This window comes from Athene noctua, chromosome 8 (assembly GCF_965140245.1).
Source record: "Athene noctua chromosome 8, bAthNoc1.hap1.1, whole genome shotgun sequence".
In the NCBI taxonomy this organism is placed as follows: domain Eukaryota; kingdom Metazoa; phylum Chordata; class Aves; order Strigiformes; family Strigidae; genus Athene; species Athene noctua.
In genome coordinates this window covers 6,801,892-6,819,706 of record NC_134044.1, presented here as the reverse complement: position 1 = coordinate 6,819,706, position 17,815 = coordinate 6,801,892, and the positions used below count along the sequence as shown (strand labels likewise).

Here is a 17,815-nt window from a genome sequence, read left to right as displayed (position 1 = left end):
GCAGGGTAACATACTGTGATGTGCAACATGTGACCTTCCCTTACAGTGATTACATAAATTGTATCTAGGTTAATTAAACAGAAATGGAGAGTGAAGTATCAAACACTGTGATACTTTGAGGAAGTAGCTTTATAAAAATAAACCTGGCCTTGTGCTGGGGCTAGAGGTGCAGGCTCAGTCCGAGAGGTCATCTTGTGTGTAGGGTGTTACTTCTAGTGCAAGTGTCCCAGGCTGCTCCTTCATTTACACTTCAAAACGCTAACCTCCCTCCCTAAAGCAGAAAGGTCACTACAGCAGCTCTCACCTCCCCCTGCTCAGCTGTTTTTTGCCCTTCTCCCCCCAGTTCAAAAGAAACTTAATGTAAAATGGGATGAGAACAAAACAAATCTGACAAATCTTTGAATAAGAACACCTACCTTGGGTAACTTAAGGACAATTACAAAAGAGAGGTCTTACCAGTATCTTAGTTCCCATTTTTATTGATCCATAGGGTTGTTAACAAAAGAAAGTTACATCCTCTGGTAAGTAGGTTGCTTCTTTTCTTGCTTGTTCTATGTTTGGGAACTTCCATGCATTAAGCAACTTTACTATTCTTTTTGTTTTTCTCTCTACAAGGACAGCTCTCTGAAAGGTATTACCACAACACAAATAACCTGGCATGTGTCAAATGTCATGTATAAAAATGCCAAGGGTCCCCCCTCCATCCCCCTAGAAATATTTAATTTCAAGTAAGTCTCCAACTCCATTGCACACTATTAACTTTGCACTCGAGTGCAAAAACCAAAAACAAAAATCCAAACACCAAAACACCAACCCCCCCCTGTGAAATCATGCCCCAGGAGCAGATTTGCCTAACAGTTGTGAAGTTAGGGCTGTAGATGTATGAGCAATACCTTCAGAGGGCAGATCAAGTAGAGTAGGTTTGAGACTGGCATCCAGATAAACTAGCCCAGAAAACTGTGGCCCAAGATCAACCTTACACTAGTATGACCTTGCTCACTGCAGTAACTTAAGTGTCTTCTAGTACTAAACAAATTTGAATTCCAATACTTGAGCTAACAATGCTTAGTACAAGAATTAAGTGCTTAATTACCAGCATTGTTTCCACGACATATACCTACTTTTGTTAAGAGAAATGCATTTCAATTTTTTTAACCGGTTAGAAGTGTATCACACTCCAGAATACATGCAATCAGTTGTGAATTCAGAATTTTTTATTAAAGATTAAAAATAAAAGACATTTGACACCCTAATATACATAAAGTCACAATTAAATGTGCTAAAAGCAAAATGTGCATAAAGACACTCATTTCTAAAAGGCACCCTGCCACCAGTATCTTTTAAATGTTCATCTAATTCCACCAGGTTTCTAGTTTTCCTTCACTGAAGGTGAGACTCTAGACTGCTACCATGTACAGATGCTAACCACACCAACCCCTTTCAGGGATCTTTGCTATCACTAGAACACTTAAAACTGTGCATGCAGACTTAACTCGGGCTTCTCACGGAGTTAACCATCACGATTTAAAATGCACGAGGGCTTTTTCTTAAAAGAAAAAGGTAGTGATATTTAGGCCACTTATAAGGGCCAAGAGAAAAAGACAGGGTTATAAAATAACTGCTGTGTGTCCACCGAAGAGCTTTGCTACTACAACCCACCTCCCCCCGCCCCCCATCCCCGCCCCGCCTCTCATAAAAACAACCCCTAAAGTTACAAAATGCCACACACGCACACACATACACACGGATGAAATGTTAACACGCTCAGCTATTAGCCTGTCAGGGGGTGACAGTGTCAGAGTGCCATCGATGCAGTCCCGGAGCGCGGCGCTGCCAGCCGCAGGCAGGCGGCGCGCCCCGCGCCGTCCGAGGGCCGCAGGGCAGCCGGGCCCGGCTCCTCTCCCCGCCAGGTGGGTCTCCGCGTCCGCTCCTGCGCGCCCCTCCGTTACCAGGGTCTCCACATGGATTTGGGTAAGCTAGGCGAGGGCAGGCTGCGCCTCCGGGAAGCGTCCAGTCCGTCGGTGGAGGTCTGGCCCGGCTCGGCCTCCGCCTCGTCCGAGTCGGAGCAGGTCTCTTCGCTGGGGGAGGGCGAGGGGGCCGAGGCGGGCAGAGCCAGGCCCAGGGCGCCCAGAGCCGCCTCGGCCGCCGGGGCCAGCGCCTCGCCGCCGGGCCACGGCCCGAGCGCGGGATCTGCCAAAACGTCCGCGATCAAGTCCGGGAGAGCGCCCTCGTTGAGGGGCATGGACTCCAGCAGGTGGTTGAGCAGCTCGGCGGCCGTGGTGGCGTCGATGCCGGGGCAGCTGGAGACGAAGGTGTGCACCTCGTGCATGCACTGGATGTAGCCGGCGGCGAAGCGCTCGCTGGCCTCGCGCTGCAGCCGCCCGCCCTCTGCGCCGCGGGAGACAGAGAGGGGAGCGGGGTGAGGCGCGGGCCGGGCCGGCCCCCCGCCGCCGCCCCGCCGGCACTCACCGAGGGAGCGGCGCTCCAGCACGGCCTGCACCCGCCGCACCGTCAGCTCCAGCACCTCCGCGTTCTCCAGCTTCGCCTGAAACTGACCCGGGGCGCCGCGGCCGTCAGCGCGGCCCCGGGCCCCGCCGCCCGGCGCGGCCCCCGCCCCGCCGCCTCACCTCGCTGTCGGCCAGCAGCAGCCGCAGCTCCTGCAGGCTCTCGTTGATCCGCGCCCGGCGCTTCTTCTCCACCAGCGGCTTCCTCGTCTGCGGGGACAACAGCGCCGTCAGCCCGCCGCCCGCCCGGCCCCGCCCCGCCCGGCCGCCGCCCCGCTCGCTCACCTTCCTGTCGGCCCTGGCCTCCGCGCAGCCCTCGTCGCCCCGCGGCGGGCGGCCCTTGCCGGGCCGGAAGGAGGGCGCCATGGCGCGGCCCGGCGGACCCGCTCCGCTCCGCTCGGCTGCCGGCACCGCCTCTGCCGGGCCCCGCGCCGCTCCCCGCCCCGCGCCGCGCCGCCCTACTTATACCCTCTCATTTGCATGTCAATGAGCCCATTGGCCGCGCCGCGCGGGCAGCCGCCGCAGCGTTGGCCGAACGGGCCAATGGGAGGCGGCCGCTTTGTCTGCGCCGGGGCGGGGCGGGGGGGGCGCGCGCCCCCGGCCTGTGGTTGCCGTCGGCCGCCGCACCGCCCGTCGGCCCCCGCCGGCTTTGTTGGGCCGCCGCCTGCGCCCGGCCCCGCCGCACCGTCGCTCCCGAGGCTTGTCGCGGCCAGGGCGGCAGCGCGGAGGCTGGCAGCGCCCGGCGCGCCGGGGAGGGGACGCGCCCCCTGCCTGCAGCGTGGCGGCTCCCGCTCGAAGCAGCGGGGCATGGCAGTCGCCTTCAAGAAAAGCCCCCGAAGGCCCCCGCGCTCCGCCGCGTACCGTTTGCGCCGGGGGTCAGAGCCGCGGGACTCGTGCGTGCGGTGCGAGCGCGCTCGGGGCCGCCGGTGCCCCCCGCTGCCTGTGGCTGCGGCTGCGGGACCGCGGGGCGATGGCGGCGACCCGGGCCTGCAAGAGGCCAGCCTGGGCCTGGGGCAGGAAACCAGCGGGCTCGGAGCGGGGCGCCGGTCGTTTTGTCCCGTCCATCCCCTCCCACACAAGCGGGGTGGCTCTCGGAGCCGGGCCCTCTCACGGCCGAGCGGTCTCTGGGTGCCGGCCTGGGGCGAGGGGCTGGTGTCAGGCCGTGCGGCGCGCTGCCCTGCGTGCTGTCGCTCGCCAGCGCTGGGCCGAGGCGAGGCCCCGCAGCCCTTGCCCAGCCCGGGGGGCTGCCCACCCGCCTGGTGGCCGCGGGGAGCTGGGCCCTGAGCGTTCGGTGCCGTCCCTGGGCGCGCCGCAGCCCTCCGCCTGCCGTGGCTGAAAGCGCCGGGCAGGCAGCTTTGTGCGAGTAACTTGATGCTGATGACAGTTGGCAGCTGCAGCTCCCCCAGCAGACTGAGGCAAATAAAAGCATTAGGGCTCGTCCCGGAGGAGAGCGACAGGTGTTCGCTCCAGCTCCTTTGTTTCCCTCCTTTTATTCTCCTCGCTAATGCATGTCATATTTTTACCGCCCGAGGAAACGGGAGATGCGTCTCCTGCTTGAATCGGCATTGCTGGCGTGGAGCTGCCCGCTTCCCTCTCCGTACGTGTCTGGCATAGCTCCCCTCACACTCTTGCTTTATTTCATCATTCAAAAGCCCAAGGAAAACCCTCTGGGTTTGGGGGTACCGAGGTCTTCCTTGCGAAGAGGTCCAGCGTGATCTGGCGTGCCCACAGCCGCGCAGAGAGCCCCGGGACCCCTGGCTCTGTTACTTTTATTGATCCGTGCCTGTAGGTTGGTGTCTGACTCGTCCCGCGTGGTCCAGCGGGTAATGGCACGTGCTCTGCAGAAGGTCACAGTAGCTCTTAGTCCCACTGTTACTTAATGCTGTTTTTCGTCTTCAAAGCACCATCCCTTCAATATGCTAATCCACGTCTGATAAAAGAGTAGACCAGGATAGAGATGTTCAGCACTGTCTTCTCGCAGCCATCATGGAGGAGCCATCAGAGAGAAAGCCAGCACGTGGAGACCTAAGCTCAAACCACCACTTTTTGTATCGCAATAGACAGGAGATTTTATTTTCAGAAAGGTGCTTTTGTTATGTTTCTTCTTTTTATTTTAAAGCAACGATGCTTGGATTTTGTCAGTTTGCTCTGTAGGTGACACATTTCCTTGCACCAGGCAGGAGCAGAGTGGGATGTACCTGGAGCTGGATTAGACTAAATCTGTCCTTCTGTTTCTGATGCACCCAACGCTCCATGTAACGGAATGTGGAAACTATCTCATCCTTTTCATTGGTATCATTAATGGAGTCTAAGCAGAAATGCTGTTTAGGTCAGACCAGGTATGTAACATGTTTGTCTGTTTGTAGAGCCAACATGACTGTATTTGGTGTATAGTTTATTCATAGTTAGACTAAATAGGAGAGAAAAAAGACAATTGTATGGGTGCAAACTCCAGTGAAGTAATGGGTGTTACAGTTTTGAAGGAGCCATCTTTGTTCTTAACCAAAACTAGGCATATAAGGTCAGCAGACACGTATAAAAACATATGAATACGCACACACATAAGTTTATAAAATGCACAGTAACGCACAGAGTACATGTAATAACCTGATAAAAGATGAAATCCAGGAGTTTGTGAGCTGGTTTTCTCTTCAGAGAAAGCATACCTTTTCCTAGTACACATAGTCAGAGATGCTCAAACAGTGGATTCTATACTGGTGTAAATTCTGCTGATTTAGACAAAAAACGTTGCACCGCTGTGGCTGCAGATGCAGTCAGTCCCCAAGTCTGTCAGGCCTCTTCACTGCAGTTGTCTCAGTTGTGTTTCAGAGATAACTTAGGTTAGAGATGCTGCAAGTATTAACCCAGGAAAATGTGAAATGAAGGAGCTCCTGAATTCACCTCAGTTGTGGTCCAGATGTGTCAGGACTTGGGTGATCAACTGCTGGCAGCTGCTGAACAGCAGTGATTTCTCACAAGCCTCAGATCTACATGTTTTTGAGCAGTGAGGAGCCACAGGCGGGGTGAGGACTCCTGGATGCATGAGAAGAGGAGACTCCAGCAGTGGGCTGGCAAATCTTGGCCAAGAATGGCTGGAGAGAATTGGCCATGGCTATAACATCCCATTTCTTTTTTGACTTGGTGGGTGCTGATGGCAAGGCTTTTTACACATTAATAGCTCTTGTTCTGCAGCATGTCTTTTTGTATTTGCTTTGAAAAGCTACAGGTCAAATGAGTTGACAAATGGTGGAGCCGTTTGTGCTGGGCATTAAAAATGTATGTACCATAAATATCAGGGCATTACTAGAGCTGCCATTCTGGAGGAGGAAGCCACTGCAGGCTATCTGCTCTAGCCCACAGGGGTAATGTGACATTTTTGTGCCACTTTAAACAAGTTCTGTCACATCAGGTGAAGCAATTCATGATAACCTTATGCATTTTAATGGAAATGTCAACTGCAATCTAGTAAAAGAAAATGTTCCTTCGATACCTTGTGTAATACCTCAGTGCTTGTCCATGCATGGTGATTCCTGAAGGAGATTTCAGTAAACCCATTGACTTATCCATATCATTCATTCTTGGCTAAACCCATACTGCTGTCTGCTGATGGGAGGGTGTACAGGCACTGCTTTCTCCTCAATGGAGGGTGGGAGTTTAACCCTTACTAGAACAGGGAACTCTGCCCTGCCAGAGACTGGTGCTCCCACACATGATGTAAATTACAGTTTAGCCGAGAAACAGTATAGTATTAGCAGAGATAATGGGATCAGTGCCTTGATGCATGTATTCTCCTGCAAGTCCATGCGCAGAGCAGTATAATGCAGCATGTAATAACAGGTTTTAATTCTCTGTGTAATGTATGTATGATCACTAAAGAAGCTGTGGTGACAGTTGGCAAAGGCAACTGTGGAGAGACAGTCAGCTACTTGCCATGTGTTTTGGAGGCCCAGGTAAGTGGGAAATCCTGATAAGATGGGGGAGTCTGCCATGTAGTGCCTTGCACACTTCTCTTTGAGCTGTCAGGTGCATTTGAAAGGTCTCTGGCTCCCAGAAGAACATCCACAGACACATAATACAACCCTGAAAAATTTTAAGGACTCCACAGGCAAGGGTGCTGCCATCCATGTTCTTGGGCTTGAGTCAATAGGTCACACAGACTCTCTGTGGATAATACAATCAGATCATGGGATAAAGACATGATGACCATGGACAAGCTCTATTGAAAATGCTTGAGTAGTTTCTTTCATAAATTGTGTAACATCTGTTGTTGGAGGCACAAGTTCCTATCAAAGAGACACGTCATCCTTATAAATATTAATGGCGCGTATAAATGGTGGTGAGTGTGAACTGTGGCGGATGTTAGGTTAATGGGTGAATTGCTCCTTAGGCATCGGTTTGCTGTCATCATACTTATTTCTACACTAACAAATACAAACTGTTTAGGTGGCAGAGCAAGCAAAGAGCTATCTTTCCCCTCCTCCTCTCCCTGGGGTCCCTTCACAAATGAAATGTGTACTGTAATTAGTCTCCTGCCTTGTCTCTGATGAAAATTAGTCCCACTCACAGAACTGAGGCGGAGGGGAGTGTGCCTAGAGCTGGAAGAGCCGAGGGCTGTAGGTGATAAATGAAGCGAATGAAGAAGGCTGTTTGGAGAAGTTTGCAGCATTCCCCATCAGCTTGATCCTAGTTGCCTTTAGTGCGATCGATTTCTCTGCTGTTAAAAGCAGATGTTTAAGAGGAATATTGTGTTGAATATCACCACTGAGCTGCTCTTGGACTTGAATCTGTTTGTTACCGCAAATTGTGTTTGCTGCCTTGAGCGCTGAGTTTCTGTTGCCACTTTCAAAAACCATAAGGCTTCTCCTATCCTTTTTTATTTATCAGCAGACTTGGCAGCAGCGCTCGTGTTCATCAGCTGGGGCACAGAGGAACAGTTCATGCCAGCCGCAACACTAATGAGTAGCATTCAAAAGGTCTTATGTCCATTCACAGAAGAGCCCCAAGACTGTGTTTGCTGCCTGTGAAGGCTCGGGTTCCCCTTTGACTTAGAGGATGGGCCCTGCTTTCTGCCATTTCAAACGTACTTGGGGTGATATTCAAAGGCAACAAACGGTGGGGTGTTGTGCTGAGCAAGCAGTGAGGACAGCAGAGCCTCTCCCCATGGGTGAGTGGTGGATGGGTGGTGTGCACTGGGGGGAAATAAAGAGATATAGCCCTTTGTGCTACTTTTATTACCTTCTCATTCTTTCCCCACAGTCAGTGACTATGGCAGGGTCTTGTGTCTTGTGAGGTTAGAGAGACCGTTGCTTCGTCACACTGTGGTTGTGGAAGTTTTTTTCAGGGAGGTGAGAATAAATATTTGAAGCAAGTACAGAATATTTTTTTCAGTTGGATTAAAAAAAAAAGTGACTGTCCTGTGGTGCTTTAGGGAATGGTTTTGAGATGTTTCCACAGAAGCTTCTTGTATTTGAGTTCTCTAAAATTTTTGGGTTTTGAAAGTTATCCTAATTATGGGGCTGACTTTATCATGGGCTATCCTTTATCCTATCTCTGTAAGAGTGATGTGTGTATCACTGGTCCTGCTCTGCAAGATTTTTTTATTAGTTCCTAACTGACTTACAGGCATCCTTGTTAAAGTACATTTTCTTCAGGGAAGGTGCTGAATCCCTTAAATTCTGTCCTGACTAAGGCTGAAAGCTTTTTTAAGCATGTGCCGTTCAGAGCATATTTCTTCTGATATGCAGTGCGTGGCCAGGGTAACTCCCAGTCTGTACCTCTGGCAATGACACTCTAAGTCTGTTGACAGGACACAGGTTTTATTTTTATCAGATTAACATGTACATAATCAGCCTCTGAACTTTGCTCCTGTATGTTTTGTGAAGTGCTCTAGAAAACATCTGCTTTCATAGTCTCTCACGGTTTACATTCACATTGCAAATTACATATCTGTAGGTGGGGGAAAAAACCCTGTGCTCTCACGGGGATGCTTGTGACATCCTTTTTAGCAATGACAGAACGTATTTTGTGTTCAGTTTTGACAAACACTGGTCTTCTCTAAATCAAAATGAGAAATATTTTACAGGCAGAGACCTATCCCCTTAACTTTAGTGTCCTGGCACCCATTTCTGGTGTTTTCTATAAATACTGGATTAGAACCTATTGCAAAAGACACCTCAAATTGCACAGATGTGTTTCCTGGAGTTATCCATGGACAACCTGGAACATGACCACAGTAACAGATGTTTGTAGATCTTGCCCTAACTGTGTCATGCTCTTACTCTGGGCTGGCTGTTTCTCCAGGGAAGTGACACTTTATAGGCCAAACTCCTTTTAATGGTATAGAAAAGGACCCTTTTGAGGACTTGGTGTATTGCGTACTATGGAAGAACATTTCTTTTAACTGCTCTAAGTTTAGAGTGGGTTTCAGCCTCGCTGTCTTGCACAGCTCATTTACTGGGCATACTGCTCAGTGATTTATGTTGGTGGTTGAGTCCCCCAGTCTCCTGCAAAAGCTTCTTATGTTGTCATTCATTCAAATGTTCTCATTTTGGTAAGGAGCACTCATTTAGAGTGTCGCTGGAAGGCACTGATAGGAGGTTGCATGAAGGAAGCTTAGGAGCAGATTTGAAAGAGGTGATGAGTGCTGTCATTCTTTCCTCTCCATATGCATTTGCCCTTCTTTCTGGAGAGGCTTAGCACAATTTAAGAGAAGCATAATGTTTTTGAATACTTGGGACTGAGAAATAGCTCTGGAACATCAGCACAGAGAAACATAACCTCTGCAAGGTGCTTCTTTACAGCTCTCTGAGAAAAGGAATGCACAGTTGAACCCAGTCAGCTACAAAGCAAGGGGCTGCTGCTGTCTGGAAACCTGCTGCCTCCACTTCCACTGGGAGACCAATGTGGAGCTGGCAAGTCAGTCCCCGTAAATATTGTTTGGGCTACTTATGCATGTTGGAAATGGGGAAGAAACAAAAGTGTTCAAAGACATTACAAACTATAGGTAGGCATATTCTCTCTGGATGGGGCCAGGGGATGTTACCTGCCTGGATTTCCCATTCCCAAAAACTGGACGGGTTCCCAAGGCTCATGAATGTGATGCAAGATTACAGGTTGCAGAGGAGAATGTAATTCCTCTGCTTGGGTAGTCATTTTTCTTCATGTCTTTTTCTAGGGGGACATAAGTGTTTGTAGGAAAATGCAAAATGTCTTCCTGCTGTTTTCCATGCACTGACTTTTGATCATGTGGGGCGGCTCAGTACTTTCACTCACCTCTCAGCAGTCGTGGGGTGGCAATGGAAGAGACCTTTGGAGGGCTTAAGTGAAGGTGCTGTGCCTCCAAAACTGGTAAGAAATGATTGCCGCTCCCATGATTATGACTGTGTCAATAGGAACAGAGTATTGTAGCCAGCTCACGTGACTGTACACAAATCACATATTCAAAAAAGCTCAGGAAAGAGCAATGAAATCGCAGGAACATCATGAGGACTCTTATTTGTGCTATGCAGGGTGACTTAAAAGAGGAAAAAATACAGTTCATATAAAACAGTATTATTTTTGCTAGAGAATTAAAAATGCTTTATTCTGTTTTGGGGGTCGATTTGGTTTATTAAGCTCCGGAGAAAGGGAAGCACTATCCTCTGCAGCATGCCTTGTTTTATGGATCATGTTAGGAAGGGGTTCATTTACTTGATGAATTCAGGATCCAGTTTAACTGGACTCTGAAATGGTTAGTTTGGGGGGAAGCCATTTTATTGGCTTCTGGGGATTACTTGGTGTTCTCTAAACTCTAGTAAAAATTTCTTAGCACAGCTATAGCTCCTGGGTCCTTGCAATTAGTAGACAAAGCAAACAGCGAGTTTGCACACATGCACAAACAGGGACTTCTGAACGAAGTGGTAGGACTAGATCCACTAGAGGCTAGTGCATGTTGCTGTGTCAAATAAAAATCCCAATGATAGACTGCCTAAAACTGTAATTAGAAGGCAGCTATGAAAAATGACATACAAACTAAAAATGCAGGCAACTTTGGTACACTGAGTTACTCTTCTTGGTTTCCTGCCCTCCAAGCCCCTTCACAGGAGTGGTATGTGGTCTGCCAGGCACTCTTCAGGGCTGCATGAGACCAGAGGTGGCTTGTCCCCAGAGCTGCTGAGCTGTCTGGATCCCAGCAAGCTCATTTGACAACTGTACCAGCTAAACTGTCTGGATAAAAGTAGGGCAATGAAAAGTAGGAGACTAGGCATCTGAAGAGCTGCTTGTCCCTGATTGTTTGGTGAGTAACAAGGAATTAAAACAGGAAGATGTTCTTTCCCTGGGGTTGCAGCTGGTGACTTCCTAAGCTTATTTGTGTCACAGGAGGCATGTGCTGGAGAAGGTGCAGGAGGTAGCCTTTGCTCCAGAGGGTCTATAAAACTCCCCTGGCTTATAGGGCTATATAGCACAAACTTTGTTAGCAATGTAGTTTCAGGCCAAAGCAGGGAAATCACTAAAGCCTGACTTTAGAGACACCTCCAGCTCCTGCTCTGCTGGCCATCTACTCTGATGCCTCCCTTAGCTTTGCTCTTGGAGGCTTTCTGGCACAGCTTTGCTAGACTTCAGGATCTGAGAAGAAATCAATTTGCCAGTCCCACGCCTCCGTGCTGTGTGCCTGGGATCAAACCATTCACCTGTGAGATGCAAGCCTAAGCAGTTGGCCAACACCAAACCCACAGTTGCCTGGTCTTGAGCGAAGCCCCACTTCCTGCTCTAACACCCGTAATTAGAGACAAGCCCAGGAGGAGAAACAATACTGATTCCTTGAAGAGCTCATCTGGAGGATCAGGAAGGACAGAGCAGATGGCTTCAGTCCAAGCTCTGAGGTAGGCTTAAGATGGGTGGAGTCACCCCTCAGGCTTGACCCTAGATGTCAATGTAAACATCTTCTGGGGACTTTCATTATGGAAAGCATGGGCAAAGCTGCAAGTCCCTACCTGTCAGTGCTTGAAAGTCAAACAGCCCAGATAGGCCAGATAGGGCTGAGCTGCCTCCTGCAGCTGCCTGGAAAAAGCCTCGGCCTCGCCTCAACAAGAATGGAGAACTCACTCAGCCCTGGGCACAGCAGGGACCTGCAGCGTGGTGGCTGGAGTGGGAGACTACCACAGAGTGAGGGCACCAGCAACCATGGGTGTCACACCGGCAAGGCTGAACCAAGGCAGCACAGGACGGAATGTGCCTCTGCTGGGCAGAGAATCAACAGGCCACAGCATCCTCCGGGAGATGATGCTGTTTGGTATGGAGCAAGAAGGCAGGGCCTTTGGGGCCTGGCACTGGTCTCTGCAAGATGAGGGCCCTTCTCTTTGAGCGGGATGTATACTTGCCCTGCTGCCTGACAGCTCTTCCTTTTTGTGAAGGGCAAGAAGGCCAAGAGGGCAGGGGATGACACTTGGTAGTGGTAGGTAACTATCGAACACGTTGCTGCCTGGTGCTGTGATTACAGTCTCTGTTCTGGGCATGTCACATTTTGTGGCATCCTGAACTCCTTTTGTTTCTCACCTTTCTTCCTCCCATCTCTTCTGGACAGCTTTGCACCCTCTGGAGCTGGATCAGACAGATGCATGGAGGTTCTAGTCATGCTCTTCTGCTTTTCCTCAATCAACTGATACTCACATATTCCTTAGTATTCTCTATACTGCCAAAACCATGTGGTGTTTTTTGGGGAAACTCTTCTGGTGATAAATATAATCCAAAGGACAGCCAGAAGAAGCTGTCACAAGTTCCTGTTGGCTGTCATGTGGGTTGTCGTGTCATGTTGTGTCATCTGGCACATAGCAGGTACTGCGAGTGCCAGAGCGTGTGGTTTCCTTCACTGTCTCCCCGCAGCTCTGCTGACACAGTCATCCCTCCTAAAACCCTTCCTGTTTTCTAAGATTTTCTCTTCTAGGAAAAGTTCCCTTCTTACGATGACTATTTTGGTCATATGTATTCATTTATTTCCTATGGCTTTATATAGAAGAGTTGCAAAGAGATGAGTTGAGCTCCAGGAAAGAACTTAAACGTCTATATCTAAACATAGTGTCTGAGAGTTAAGTCTCTCGAAAGGAAGGTCTAACAAATCCATGTGCTGCCTGAAAATTGCCTGTAGGAGACATTATGTGTGTGTGTCTGAATTTTTTCTAACCTCTAGAGCTGATTTAAGGCTTCAGACAAGTGCTCATCCATTCTGGATCCAGATCCATCTCGTAAGGGTGGGCACACACTGCGTTCATGAGAAGCAATGTTTCCATCAGGATAGGTACTGCCTTTGCTCTCATAGTCTCTTAGAAAGCTTAGTCCTGCATCAAGTAGGAGACTTGCTTTCAGTTTTTCCTTTCAGGACAGGCAAACCCACCTCTCGGGATTGTGAAAGCAAGGAGGGAAGGGGAATGTGGGCTAGGGGTTAAGAGCGGGGAACTGTGGTTTCATATCTGGACTCCAAGGCCTGTTTTTATTCTTTTTGTGTTGTGGCTTTGTGATGTTTGTGTTCAGGACCATGTGGGGAAGACAATTGACTGAGTCACTCTAGTGCCATCTGTATCTTTGTTGTATCGATAAAGTTATTTCCACAGGAAAGGAAGGAGGAAGTGATCTTGAAAGCTTCTGGTCTAAATCAGAGTTTCCTTCTCCTTTTCCAAACTGAGCCACTACCTGAGGCTCCCTAAGGCTAGAGGGGCTCCATCGTGGTGTGTGGTAAGTCCCTGGGGAGGGCAGGAGAAACATCTGTCAGTACTGGTAGCAAAAAAACCCCCATGCAGCAGTGTGAGGGGGACTGACATCCTGGACCCACAGGTTTTGCGTCTGAGCAGCTCATTGCTGGATGATGGAGCAATGCTCAATGATCATATTGGTCTTTATTACAAATTATTAAAAGTTCTCTTTTCACCCTAGACTGCCCAGCATTTCACTGCAACACCTCTTCCATGGTTCTGCTGGATAGAAATTGCCTGTGTAAGACTACCCAGCACGAGGCTGCTGCTGAGCTCCAACAATGCCGAGTGCCGGACAGGACTCTGGATTTGTGCCAATGGCTAGTGCAGTAACATCCAGTTCTGGGACCCTGGGCAAGAAGGTTTGTGAGAACATGGAAAGGGTCTGGTAGAGAACTCTCTACCTAACCAGCAAACTCTCTACCTAACCAGCATGATCAGGACCTGGCAGAGGTGGGCTTGTTTAGTCTGGTCAAGAGGAAGCTGAGGGAAATCTAACAACATCCCACAACTACTGGAAGAGCAGTTACAGAAATGGTGGAGGCAGGTTCTTCTCATCAGTAGCCGGTAATAAACCAAGGGGCAGTAACCGCACAGTGCAGCTTGCAAGGTTCAGATCAGATATCGGGAAACCCTTTATCTCATGAGGATGGTGCAACACTGGGACAGGTTGCCCAGAGAGGTCAGGGAATCTCCTTCTTGGGTGGCTTTTGAGACAAAGCTACAGTCAACCTGATCTACTGTTGGTGATGGCTGTGCTTCAAAGGAGATTTGACCTAGGGACCTCACAGGTCAGTTCCAACAAGCATTTCAGTCACTCTGTTCATTCTTGTAAGACTGCCAGTGTGCTGTCAGAGTTTACAAGGAGAATTTCTGAATCTAAATATCGGATGGTTTTTGTTTGACGCAGTAACCCAGATCTAGATGGAATCTGTCTGCTCCAGCTTGCTAGGGTAGTATGATCTCCATATGAAGAATAGTGGTTTGGGAAGACAGGTAGATGTGGAAAGGAGTCACTGTTGCCTGCTGACCACAAGGTGGGTGTGAGGGGAAGGAGCTGTTCTAGCAGCCTGAGGTGGCTGGAATTTCCTTTGAACCCACTCTGAATTTTGGAATATAAGCAAGGCAAAATTTGCTGTGGCAGCAGCAGGCCTCGTGTGTGTGTGCAGCTCTATGTGCAAGAGACTCTGGAGTGGTAACAAGCTGCCTCTTCAGCACTTGTGCAATACAGGTAGCCAGTGAAAAAGAGGGGAGGTGACACGGAGCTATCTTTAATATCTTTTGTGGTGTACTGTCAGCCTCCTGAAGAAAGTCTCCTTCCACACTTGCCATCTAGCAAGGTTTTCTGGGAGCAGTGAAGCTTGATTCCCCGTGGCTTTGTGTTTTCTGGTTGGACCCTCTCCTTTGCATCCATATTCTGTTCCTCTGCATCCCAGCAAAAGGTGAACTCCTGTCACAGGACCTCTCACCTCAACCCAGATGCCCACATTCACAGAATTTACGGGAACTTAATTTCCATGTAGTTTTTTAATTCCTTGGTCCTTTGTTAAATGTAGCTAGAGAAGCTGAGTATTACTGGGAGAGTACTGATAGGCTGAGGAAGAGACTGAGTCTTGCAGTGGGATGGTTTCCTTAGGGGAGGAGATGAAAAAAGAGAATCCAGGGAACCCAGCAGTTTACCCATGTCCTCTTATCTGCAGATCTTGAGCTTAATCATCACAAATATGTCATCACTGCTGAAGTCACAATTAAATTCAGCATTTTACTGTCAGCATACTTGCATGAACTATCTTCCTTTCTTGCTATGTCTTGAAATACAGTCTGTTTTACAGACTCTTTGCCAAGTTATTCAATTTTAATGCAGTTGGAATCAGGTTTTTAAAATGCACCTCAAACACAGTAAATACACTGAGTTCCCAGGGCCTGCCTTGTTTTTGTATATGAATGAGATCAACCGAACAAGCCAAGCGTGAAGATGTTGTGCGGTTGAGCCCTACTAAGCAGCTGTGTACTCAGTGGCACCGAGCCGGCTCCGTGTCCCCTGGCTGTACTGCAAGCGGCTGGTGGCACTCCAACTGTTCCAGGAAGACGTGTAAAATTTTCACATTTCTTTCTTAAAACCCAGGTTGCCAGAAGAGGCTCATCCTCTAGTGAATTGCATTCCTTCAGCCTAAGTATGTTTTCACAGCATAACCTCATCCTCTGAGAGTTAGAAAGAAAGGCCTGGCCCTGCAGGGTGCCACTGAGGATGTCCCGGGGAGGGGGGGGGGGGGGGGGGCTGGGGGAAGGTGGGGGGCACCCCCAGGAGAGCCCTCTTGCCCTTCGGCTGCTCATGAGCAGTTCTGGGATGTGATTCGTCTGGACAGACAGACAACTCCCTTTGCCAGGATAAGCTGTAGCTCAGCAGGGGGCTTTTCTGGCAAATGTTGTACAGTTCTAATTAGCCTTTGGTTGGCCTCCAGCATTTGTTTGTTTGTTTGTTTGTTTTTCTTGCACTGAGTCCTCTTGTAAGACACAAGCAACATGTCCAGCCAGCATCCTGAGCTGCCCGTTTCAGATGTTACCTGTGTTGTTGCTGATATAACCACCCCATAAAGAAAAGATGAATAATTCTTAATCTTCTCCATTAATGCCTGTTCCCTTTCAAAATCTTTAAGGAAGAAAGCCAGGTTTGTAATATGGCTCCCTCTACTCCCCCCCTTTACCTTAGCCAGGCGCATCGGTGTATGAAACACAGAGGAGCTGAGGTGCAGAGAGACAATCACCTGGTCTGTATTCCCTCCCCACATGCCGGGATTGTGAAGAGTAGAGACATGCTGCTCTTCTGTCTGCTGGACCTCAGACACCTGAGGAATGAAGGTGGCCAGAGCTGAGGAAAGTGAGGGTGTCTGGAAGGGAGTCGTGCACACCGCTGGGTCCTTGGGGTGAGGGCAAGAGGGATCTCTTCCAGGTTACATCTTCTAGAGACTCAGTGACTTCTGTGCATGCTGTTTCCAAAAGGGCTGATAGTCTAAAGCTGTGCTTGCTGCAGCTTGTGCAGGGAGGTGAGGCTTAGAGAAACACGCAGTGCTGGCCTGCTGCTGACTGGCCTTGTTTGCTCTAGTCAGTACTCCAGCATGCTGGCTCGCTTTGTGTGACACAGGACCAGGAGGAGTTATGTTGTCTGCCCATGAACTCTCAAAAATTGCATCTGTTGTTGGAGGAGGTGACAAGAGACAAAACAAAGGAGAGGTAATCTGTCCCTTCCAGAGACATGCAGCAGATCATAAGATCAGGCTACATCCCCAGGTCGTGGGCCACTTGTGAGCCACATGTGCCACATCAGCCACATCCTGCATCTTATGGGAACTCTCTGGAGGTGAACTTTAGAAGTGTGATGTGAATTCATTTCTACCCGTATGATCTGACTGAGTGACCCTTTGCCTGCAAGTGTATCAGTGATACTTGTGAAACCGTATCCTCTATCAGGTCTTCCTTACTGCTGGATTGTTTTGTTAGAGCACTAAAATTGGATGTCTCGTCTTCTGTCTCGCAGCAGCCGTCTCTTTTGTTGGATGATTTGTCAGCTGCTGTCTGACGTCCATCCTGCCATTCCTTCCCCTCTTCCAAGAGAGCCATTGCATTACAGCGGCAGTCACACCTCTGTGTGTACGATGCCACTGATAAATTCCAGTCTGGCTCAAGCAGGAGGCACGGTCCTGAGACAGCCCTTTTGACGGTCTGCCGTGATCTCTCCCTGCCAGCTGGCTTGGGGGTATGTTCTGTATTAACGTTCCTTGATCTGTCTGCTGGTTTTGACACCGCTGACCGGGATGTCCTTGTGGAATGCTCTGAGCAGATGGTACATCTGACTGGGGCTGTTTCAGGTTGATTCAGATCATATCTTGGGGAGAGCTGCTCATTTGCGCATTCCATTCCTTCCAGCGGGTTTCCCTCTGCTGCATGGCTCTGAGGGGACCCTCCCGTTTTAGCATCTATTGATCTATTTTGGCTAAGATGATTAAACATACACTCGCTTCTGGCTGCCTTCAGGCACACCGCACACTCCCTGCTCCTTTCCCCAGCCTATCAGGGGCATATTTGCAGCTTTTTTGAGGGTATGTCAGTGCAAGTAGTGTTGGTCTTGGTGAATCAGTGCCCTAAGAGATCCAAGCAATGCCCAGCCTGTCTTAGGAAAAGAAGTGCCCGAGTGTCTTCCCTGTGTACGTTGCTCCAGATGTGTACACGTGGCTACTAATATCTCTGCTACTATTTCCACCACAGTGCCAAATCTGAGTGGTGCTGTCAGCCGGTGACGGATTTGTTATGCCAAGCCCTGCCTCTGCTGTTGAAAATCCTCAAGGGATGTGAGCCCCTAGGGTCACTCACTGTCTGACAGAGACATGCCAGCAGTCCCAAATACTCAGGCTGTAAGATTGTGCACTTATCACCTGCTTGTTGGTATAGTGTGGGGGAATTTTTGGCTCTCCATAGTACTTGGATGTTGTTATGTTCTTCACTGTATGCTTTACAATTGCAAGGATTGACAGACCAGTATACACCTTTGGCTTTAGATGTGTGTGAGAGCTGTGGCCAAAGAAAACAGCC

The 17,815-nt window shown here is 49.4% G+C and overlaps 1 protein-coding gene across 2 annotated transcripts; it reads right to left on the bottom strand.

Annotated features, from left to right (window-relative positions):
* Positions 1-509: 509 nt before the first annotated feature.
* LOC141963021 (transcription cofactor HES-6-like) lies at positions 510-2,938 on the bottom strand. Of its 2 annotated transcripts, XM_074911923.1 has the most exons (4): positions 2,790-2,938; positions 2,628-2,714; positions 2,470-2,551; positions 512-2,388 (listed from the first exon to the last, which is right to left on the bottom strand). In XM_074911923.1, exons 1-4 carry the CDS (start codon positions 2,868-2,870, stop codon positions 1,946-1,948), a joined length of 693 nt encoding a protein of 230 aa, XP_074768024.1. In that variant the 5' UTR covers positions 2,871-2,938; the 3' UTR covers positions 512-1,945. The 2 variants fall into 2 exon arrangements, with proteins under 2 accessions (XP_074768022.1, XP_074768024.1); XM_074911921.1 differs by having other exon boundaries at positions 510-2,551.
* Positions 2,939-17,815: the final 14,877 nt, after the last annotated feature.